Consider the following 9,302-nt stretch of genomic DNA (forward strand, 5'->3'; position numbering starts at 1 on the left):
GGTATCGGAAACAGATATTTCTTTAAGTGTAAAAATAATCAAGGTATCAAAAATACATATAATAAAAGTATATTAAGTATATCCCAAAAAAAACAGAAAAATGTAAAGTATCGTATCATTCTTACTACTAAATAATGTTAAATAGAAATTGAAAACGTAATTTTCGATTTTACTCCCTTGAAAAAACGAGTACCATTCCTTAATAATTTATTATATTTACCCTTAAAGCTTTGAAAAATAATTTAAAAATTGCAAAAAATCATTAGTAAACATTATTAAAATGCATTTCTCAACGGTTTGCTGTTGATGCCGAAATGTCTGGCATAGTTTTGAATTCAAATGAATATCAGAAGGTGGCTCAAACTGTCTGTGGCTCTTGTCCCTCGTTTCCGCATTCAATTGTTGTTAACTAATTTGCATGGCATCCTGTGATAGGTTGCACCTTGGCATTCTCGATGGGCATTGCAACACCTTTCCAGGATGCTAACGATAAGGACGGGGCACTTCATCCTTGAAGGCCCCCTTGCGAGCGACTGCTCCTTTGCATTCACGTTCCGGAGTTTTTGGCTGAGGCATTTTATTGCCTTCATATTTCCATGTCCTGATCCTAGACGCTGTCATAAATTGCACAAGCCCTGCACAAATGAACCGTGCACAGGACGAAGGACGAAGGACGAGGGACGAGGGACAAAGGACCTCAGGACGATGGGGCAGGCCAAGATAGATACACACCGATGGGCATACATAATTTGAATAACTCACAAAAATGCACATTTATCGCATAATGCTCTCGTACATCAGCCTGGCCAGGACACACGCAGGACCTCGCCAGTTCGCCCTGTTTTTCAGCTTATTCCCTCCTATTTTTAGGAAATATACCTCCCACTTTCCTTGCTCCTGGGCGCCTTTTAAGTCTTGGGAAATGGCTTAAAATAAATAAATTAAGAACTAATTTATTTGGCTACTACAAAGGGCCAGGTTAGGATGTTCTTGATACTGCTCACTTATTATTTTGTCACCTCTTATGGTTTAATAGAAATGTTTGCTGGCTAAATAAAATTAACTAAAATGCGGTTGACACTTGTAACTTGCAGCAAACGTCTGAAAAACTGCGGTAGGACCACATACTCATATAATAAGTAACTGCATTAGAAAGCCACAACTAAAATCACTGAACGTATTCAAAATGCGTCCGCAGGGGGTCATGTGTCAGCTACAAATATATATTCGGGGCTATCAAGTGCCGAATGCCAAGAGCAGACTTTGGCTAAAGACGTGACCATAATTTGGAGGTCTTCGAGAGAAACCCAGTCTTCTTAGTTTGGTCAAGCAGTTTTGTGGGTTGGTAGACAGTGATGAAAGAAATGTATTGAATTCGAGTTGGGTAGTAAATTTAAAAACCAAAGTAACCTTTTAACAAGAAAAGCATCTATATATAATGCAAATTTTTTTAGTGATGTGGATTTTGCCAAAAAAAAAATACTGAATTCTCAAAAAAAAATTATTTTGACCTGATTGGTATTTCTTGGCGGGAAATCATTTATTGGTGTATAATAACACTACAGAACGAATATTTCCTGAAAATTTGGAAGCTGTAGCTTTACTGGTTTAGACTGTGTACCTACTCCTTTAATATTAGGAAGAGTTTTCTATATATTTGTTATATACATTTGTGGGTTCCGTACCTTGTACCTCGTTCCATCCGTATAGTACCCTTCTCAGCACAACTCGAGGGATTCGGCTGTCAGGAGCAATGCTGTCCACTGCTACTTAGAATGTCCGGCTTATCCAGCTCTCCCAGCCAGATCCTTGTGGTCGTCCTTTGACCTCCTTCCTGTGGATTTCCAGCCTAGTTTATGCCCCACAACAGAACTCATGACAAAATCATTACAACCATTTCGTGTAGTTATCGTTCCATATATGTATGCATACACATATCCTTCCTCTATATCCATACCCCCCTTTTCATCGTGATGTTGCTCTGGGAAATGGCAAAAGCTGTAAAAAATTTGCATTTTTATAACAACTTAAGTCACCAGACGACTTTACTTTTCCAAGCACTTGAACTGGTTTGCTTCCTATACAAAGTTTTGCATGCGTGTCACCCCCACTCAACTCCCCTTTTCTGCCACGCCCCCTCCTCCATATCAGCATATCTAAACTATAAGCACGGAAAGAAATGGTATAAAATAAATTAATAGTTTTAATAAATTAGTTTTTCCTTTTTTTTATAAAGCTAAAATTATAAAACAGCCTTTTAAATATTAAAAAACCTTTTTCTTTCCTCAAATAAATATTTTAATAAGCTAATTTGTATTTTAAATATTATAAGAATTACAAATATCAAACCAATTTAAGATGTTATAACATATTTTCTAAGAGATTTTTTCAGTGCAGTCGTGTGCATTTATAAAAGCAGTTATATTTATGAACTAGAAAGAGAAAACGATGTTCCAAAAAAGAATGAGGAACCAAAAAAATGGTGTCCATTTTGCAATTTGCCGCCGGCGTGGTGAACGCAAGGCAAAATGGTTAAAAGACTCTAAGTTTAAGGGGTTGTGAGGGTTTTTGGGGGGTTTTAGGGGTAGTGAAAGTGGCTCGAAAAGGGGCGTAGAGAGGTTAAAAAGGGGCAGGGCGTGGCAATGGATAAGTGAGGACATATGTATGCAATAGCACCGAAAACAAAATAAAACAGCAAAGTCCTGTCTCAACGGAAATTAATTTCGTAGAGTATTTCCTTAAAGGGAAATTATGAAATCCATAATTGGAAGCACTTGCTTTGGAGCAAAGGGTTCTTCAAATATAAGAAGGAAAACAAATATATTAGGTCAACTAGTTCCTTGATTTCATTTCATTTTAGTTATCCAAAAAAATATTTAACCAACATATTAATAGTAAATATATTAATTGCTTTTCTCCAACTCAAGATTTTGAACTTTTTAAATTCCTGGTAAAATGGTTGCTTCGTTAAGAGCCTTCAAAATCACATCCTGGCACTTAAAGCACCAATGCGCCCGGGTAATTCGTATGACCTGCACCCACTAAATTGCCATTTTGGCGCCATAAAGTGATTTGCTAGAAGAATTACGTATGCAGAAAATGACCAACATGTTGCTCCCAGCTCTGTGCCATAAAAAATTGGCATACGAATAAGGAGTGGAGTGGAGCAGGATGTGGATATAGAAATTGCAGCATGCATACTAAAATGCATTTCTGAGATGCACTGCAAAATAATACTTGGGGCTTTTGAATTCTAAAAATATTTGGTAGCATAAATGGAAAACTCTGTATTTTAGGCCAATGGAACTGGAAGTTCTCGACTTAATATATATTTTCTGCGAGTGTCCGGCCTTAGCTCCTTACATATGCATGCCAGTGCGTCCTGGCTGGACAAACTCGATATGCATCGTGGAACGGAACCCGGCGTCTCGGTGAATTATTTAAATAAATGGTGGATGCTGGGACAAAGATCAAGAGCCCGTTTTTTATCATCGCTCTCTAGCTCATCTGCATCGCCAGGACCTCGGCTCCAGGACCTGCCCCCTATACCATCTCACCCATCTGCTTGTTAGTGGTGCTTCAGCTCAACGACGGTAATTTGTGAAGACAGGAATGAAGAGATGGGACCGGACCGAAATCTAACATGTGGAGCGACAAGGAAAAGCCAAAATCACACTAGTTCCTCGAGTAGAAGACCACGGTCGAAAAATACCCTCTGAAAAAGATTTAACAGGGTTCTTAATAAATATTTTTAATGAAATTAATACATTCATACTGTTTAAAACAAGCCCCGAATTAAATATTCCCTCATTAAAAATTCTTTTCATTCGAAAAAGAGAGAATGGAGCAAGAAAGCTCCTTAAATTACACACCCCTTATCTAGTTAGAAATAATACTGAATTTCCCCATAATGATCATTTGATCCCACTAACAAGTAAACCGACTGGCTTAGGGGCATTACTTAATATAAGTTCTTAAATTTCTTCAACGGCTTATTACATTTTTTTATATCTTCTTATTTGTTTAACTTATTTATCCCCTAAGCCATATGGGGATAGAATTTCTGCACATTTCATGCCAAACCTTGCATACAAATGCATTGCATTTTTGCACTCACATCCAGCAGTGTCCAGAAATGAAGACATCGGAAGCTGCCCATGGGGAAATGAAAGGGGAGCTTAAAATGTCCTGGGAAAGAGGAACGAGTCTGGAACTTATCGCATACAATGCGCATTAGCAATGTCTACATGAGTCCCCATCAAGTTATTTCCATCCCTTCCTGAGGACGACTGTTGCATATTTCAAGGGTCTTGCTGATTTTTCTCGGTTTGTCATCTCGTTTTAAGGCGTTTGAATACGTTTTGCTTTGGAAGATTGTCGGCTTGGGTGCCTTTAAAAATTGCTCGATTTTTTGGCCTTAAAAAGTCTGTGTTTTGGGTTGCATAAAGCAAATAAGCGTCAGAACGAGGAGCGTCATACCTCGTTGAGCTCGTTGTTTAATTTCCATTCCAACCCTAAAAAAAATTCGAAAATTGGTCAAAAAATAAATTTGCCTTAAAGTGATGCCGATCGTTAGCATATGTAGAAAGCTGCTCAAAACAGTCGGTCTTTTAGCTGTACGCCTTAATTTGGCTAAGCTACGATGTAAAAACCGAAAAAAAATTTCGCATTTTTGACAAAAATCTGAATTTTGTATTTTTGACAAAAATTTGAACCCTTTTTTTCGACATAAAAATGCAGATTTTTGGCTGCCAAAACAAAAGTATTTGTCAGAATGAGGAATGTCATACCTCGCTGAGTTCGTTGCTTAATTTCCAATCGATTGGCATTCTAACCTATACATTTTTCATTTTTTGCCATTTTTCGAAAAAAAGTGATGCAACCCCTATAAAAAATGAGAAAATTGGTCAAAAAATAAATTTTCCTAAAAATGATGAAGATCGTTAGCATTTTAAGCAAGCTGCTCAAAACTGTCGGTCTTTTAGCTGTACGCCTTAATATGGCTGAGCTACGATGAAAAAACCGAAAAAAAATTTCGCATTTTTGACAAAAATCTGAATTTTGTATTTTTGACAAAAATTTGAACCCTTTTTTTCGACATAAAAATTCAGATTTTTGGCTGACAAAACAAAAGTATTTGTCAGAATGAGGAATGTCATACCTCGCTGAGCTCGTTGCTTAATTTCCAATCGATTGGCATTCTAACCTGAAAATTTTTCATTTTTTGCCATTTTTCGAAAAAAAGTGATGCAACCCCTATAAAAAATGAGAAAATTGGTCAAAAAATAAATTGTCCTAAAAATGATGAATATCGTTAGCATTTTAAGCAAGCTGCTCAAAACTGTCGGTCTTTTAGCTGTACGCCTTAATATGGCTGAGCTACGATGAAAAAACCGAAAAAAAATTTCGCATTTTTGACAAAAATCTGAATTTTGTATTTTTGACAAAAATTTGAACCCTTTTTTTCGACATAAAAATTCAGATTTTTGGCTGCCAAAACAAAAGTATTTGTCAGAATGAGGAATGTCATACCTCGCTGAGCTCGTTGCTTAATTTCCAATCGATTGGCATTCTAACCTGAAAATTTTTCATTTTTTGCCATTTTTCGAAAAAAAGTGATGCAACCCCTATAAAAAATGAGAAAATTGGTCAAAAAATAAATTTTCCTAAAAATGATGAGGATCGTTAGCATATGTAGAAAGCTGCTCAAAACAGTCGGTATTTTAGCTGTACGCCTTGATTTGTCCAAATTACGATCAAAAAACTGCAAGAAAGCATGGTATTTCGGACTTAAATCTGAATCTTGCGCATTTCATTGAAATAATCGACCTATCGATATTTGACTAGAGAAGTCTGGTACTAAAAGTGTATTTCTTAGTATATTTCTGAGGTATAATCCAGCGATAGCTGCCAGGTCACACTGTGAATACTTTTTGCAAACAAAATGGCAAAATCCCTTTAATCCGCGCTCCAGATCCTTAGAGTGTCCAAAATGTCCTTGCAGACGGGAGCGAGCGGCTCGGGCGGCGGCGGCGGGAGCAGCGGGAACTCCGAGGAGACGCGGCGCATCTGGGTGGGCAACCTGGACTCCCGCATCACCGAGTAAGTTGTGGCTGCACAATGCCGTGCGATCCGGAGGTGCTAATAGTTCCTTTTGCATTGCCCCCTATCGGTTTCAACTCCTCAAACTGATGCAAAAATGCGGCGCCATCGAGAAGTTCGACATGCTGTTCCACAAGGGCGGTCCCATGGTGGGACAATCCCGGGGCTACGCCTTCGTCACCTTCGCGCAGGTGGGTACGCTGCATTTTGCTGGTGGTGCACGGTGCAGCGGCTGCATTATTCTCAGATAATTCCGAGTTATATAGGTAGATGTTGTATCATCTTTACTTAGTTTTAGTAACTCCTATCATAGTCCACAGCTTAAAGGGGCTATACAATGAACAGGGTTCTAGATATAACCCGTATATGTACGGTTTCAAAACCATTTTCGGGTACTTTTTACCTTAAGTACCCCTTTGCACGAGTTAGAGTGAACATTTGCTCTGTTGCATATCAGATTTTTGTTCTTTTAGATGTGCCATAGCCAAAACATACGATAAAAATAACTAATATTATGAATCATCATGTAAAATTGTATATTTTAACTAGTGACATACCTACATACACAATATTTTGGGTACCTTTTAAGCTTAGGGCCCCTTTGCATGTCAGTTTTCTATTACCTATTGTACTCCTCAACATAAAAAAGCTATAAAACGAACGTTTTATATATACTACTTGGTTACCACAAATACCTAACACATGTCCACGTTGGTAGAATTATAAGAAACATTTTTGGGTGCTTAAGCTTAAGGACCCTTTAAAAAATTTAATTGTACGGTGATTGGAACGTAAACAGATTAAGTTTTTAAGTACCTTCAATATTAAACACTCATTTTATTTTTAAGATTATTGGCCTGAGTTTAGTTATTGGTGATTAAAATTATAAAATAACTAAGACAGTTAAAGGATATGGCCAAACAATCTTAAATTCTTTTTTAATCTTACTAACAAATCCAAATCCCTTTTTAGAACGAAGGAGCCACCAATGCACTGCTGAAACTGGACGGAACCAGCGTAGGAAACCGCTCGATAGCCGTGCGCCTGGCCAAGAACATCAAATATGTAAGCAAATCAAGGGAATTCCTCCACATACTTCCCAGACTTTTAACTATCAACATATAACTGGGCATTCCTCACTTGTTACAAATTAAAATCTCCCCCTTCACTTCACAGGATGATCTGCAAAAGCCCAAGCCGCGCCTGGAGATACCAGCCTTGGGCACTGGCAAGCGGGAGGAGAAGATCAGCAAAACCGAGGCCATACGCGCCATCGAGGCCAAACTGAAAGTGCTAGAGCGGCAGACTGACGACAATCTCGAGCTAAACACAGCCGGCAGGGGCGAGGCCAACGTGCCCTTCATCCAGCGCTACCAGTTCAACAAGGACCGGGACGGATCGCAGCGCTACGGCAAGTCCTCGGCTCCATACCACCGGCAGCAGCGTCCCAAGCGGCGCTAGGCTCCTCGACTAAGACTTCGCCACCGCCTCACCCTCGTAGTGTGTAAAAATCTTTAGTACTTAGGGCGCTACCTCAGCAGACGAGCCTTGCGGGTGTAATTTACAATTAATTTATTAAAAAAAGGAACAATCAGAACGACGGAGGTCTATTTGGGTGCGAACTTGACCTTGCCGCGCATGTGATCGGGCAGCGGAACGGTTCCGGGACAGGGCACCTGGCCGGGAATCTCGCAGATGCAGTGCCTGCCGCATCCGTAGCCGAAGTTGGCCGGGTTGTCCTTGCTCTCCTTCAGGCGCGCCTCTGCATCCAGTTGCTCGCTGGAAATGTCGAATGAAAAAGGTTTTTACTATCTATATTTAAGGCTAGATTATCGGGTAGAAGATATCTGCTTGAATCAACAATGCGAATTGATACATTTTGTTAAAATAGCCCGTTAACTATACCCTTGTCAATCATAATTTTAACTGGCCATAATCCTCTCGTAAATCGCCTAACTAATCTCTTTTATACATTAGAATTTTTTGTATTTCCCACCATGTGCTACATAATGGTATAGATTCTAGAAACAGGTGTTCATTTTACACATCCCAAACACTTTTCATACTTTGAAATTGTTGCCCCGTAGAAGTTCATTTAGACTGGATAAATATTTATACTATTTTGTACTTAATAATAAGAAAACAACGCAGCTAAGATTAGTTCAAAAATGTTATGAAAAATAAGAGCATGCATTAAATTGTTCAATATATCAGAAGGTTTCAAAGAGTTGGTGCATGTTCATATTATTAAAGTATTTCATAGACTGGGCGAATACTCAATATGAAAATAATTGAACCTTTAACAAAGTAAAAGGATCTATGTAGCAAAACCTATTGGAAAAATTTGTCTAACCAGAAGATCAATAGATCAAGTTCATGTTAAATTAGGTCTATGTAATGCCACTAATGGAGCCCTTACAATATAACAGGATCTACCAAAAACTAGTAAACCCTTTGACTAACGAAAGATTAATAATAAAGGCTAGTTATAACGAAAATAAGTTATGTTTCCAATGTTTTTGATAGGCTCTAGGGGGATTAGCCTAAACTATTCTGTACTATACATTGGGAAACTATCAAAAACGGTGTATTTAACCCTTATAAGAAGGAACCAATTGCTGTATCTTGGGACAAGGGCTCACCGTGTCTTGCCCACCACCTGGACCAGGTGCTCGATGATCTCGTCCCGCTTCCGCCCGTCGACGTCTATCAGCATGTCCCTTCCATCGTCGAAGTAGCAGCGGACGAAGGGCGAGGGCGTCATGTTCTTCAGGGTGAGCACCTGCACCTCGGGGTTCTTGAACTGGATCTGAGGGATGTTCCAGAACACAAAGTCCCTGTGGGGGTCAAAGTTTATACTCTATACTCCCTGTATAAGCCACATATATCATCTAACTCACCGGGCTCCCGCGTGATGATCGCCGTATGTGTTGTAGTTCACGCTGAAGATGCGCACCTTGTCCTTGAGCACCAGCTTGCCTGCATTCAGATACTTCAGGGTGCGGCGGATGGGCTCACGGCCCTTCATGAACGGCATTTTGAGGTTTTAATTCAAATAACTCTGGTAAAAATAAGGAAAAACTAAAAAGCGGCTGCTTGTGTAATGCGAACAGCTGATTGGAAAAAGGTGGCAGCTCTTAGTCACGAGATGTGGCAACCTTTTGGCGCTGGAATACTTAAAAGCAAAATTTGTGTTTAAG

At 39.2% G+C, this 9,302-nt stretch overlaps 2 protein-coding genes across 3 annotated transcripts; one reads left to right on the forward strand and one right to left on the reverse strand.

The window, feature by feature from the left end:
- The first annotated feature begins 5,909 nt into the window (after positions 1 to 5,909).
- Positions 5,910 to 7,699, forward strand: LOC108006536 (probable RNA-binding protein 18). 2 transcript variants are annotated; one of them, XM_017070061.4, is made up of 4 exons: positions 5,910 to 6,102; positions 6,173 to 6,293; positions 7,075 to 7,167; positions 7,279 to 7,699. In XM_017070061.4, the coding sequence occupies exons 1-4, from the start codon at positions 5,993 to 5,995 to the stop codon at positions 7,561 to 7,563; spliced, it is 609 nt and encodes a 202-aa protein (XP_016925550.1). In that variant the 5' UTR covers positions 5,910 to 5,992; the 3' UTR covers positions 7,564 to 7,699. The 2 variants fall into 2 exon arrangements, with proteins under 2 accessions (XP_016925550.1, XP_016925551.1); XM_017070062.4 differs by having other exon boundaries at positions 5,918 to 6,102; positions 6,219 to 6,293.
- On the reverse strand, positions 7,658 to 9,225 carry mRpS25 (mitochondrial ribosomal protein S25). Its single transcript, XM_017070063.4, has 3 exons — positions 9,003 to 9,225; positions 8,745 to 8,939; positions 7,658 to 7,881 (listed from the first exon to the last, which is right to left on the reverse strand). The coding sequence occupies exons 1-3, from the start codon at positions 9,137 to 9,139 to the stop codon at positions 7,710 to 7,712; spliced, it is 504 nt and encodes a 167-aa protein (XP_016925552.1). The 5' UTR covers positions 9,140 to 9,225; the 3' UTR covers positions 7,658 to 7,709.
- Between the last annotated feature and the right edge of the window lie 77 nt (positions 9,226 to 9,302).

Source organism: Drosophila suzukii, chromosome X, assembly GCF_043229965.1.
Source record: "Drosophila suzukii chromosome X, CBGP_Dsuzu_IsoJpt1.0, whole genome shotgun sequence".
Taxonomy (NCBI): Eukaryota; Metazoa; Arthropoda; class Insecta; order Diptera; family Drosophilidae; genus Drosophila; species Drosophila suzukii.

Excerpts from the sequence above, each read along its gene's own strand:
- mRpS25 (XM_017070063.4), bottom strand. The coding sequence starts at position 9,139 with ATGCCGTTCATGAAGGGCCGTGAGCCCATCCGCCGCACCCTGAAGTAT. Across the intron at positions 8,940-9,002 it reads GATCATCACGCGGGAGCCCG|GGACTTTGTGTTCTGGAACA; the intron begins GTGAGTTAGATG and ends TGACCCCCACAG. Across the intron at positions 7,882-8,744 it reads CAGGTGGTGGGCAAGACACG|CGAGCAACTGGATGCAGAGG; the intron begins GTGAGCCCTTGT and ends CGACATTTCCAG.
- LOC108006536 (XM_017070061.4), top strand. The coding sequence starts at position 5,993 with ATGTCCTTGCAGACGGGAGCGAGCGGCTCGGGCGGCGGCGGCGGGAGC. Across the intron at positions 6,294-7,074 it reads CCTTCGTCACCTTCGCGCAG|AACGAAGGAGCCACCAATGC; the intron begins GTGGGTACGCTG and ends ATCCCTTTTTAG. Across the intron at positions 7,168-7,278 it reads TGGCCAAGAACATCAAATAT|GATGATCTGCAAAAGCCCAA; the intron begins GTAAGCAAATCA and ends TTCACTTCACAG.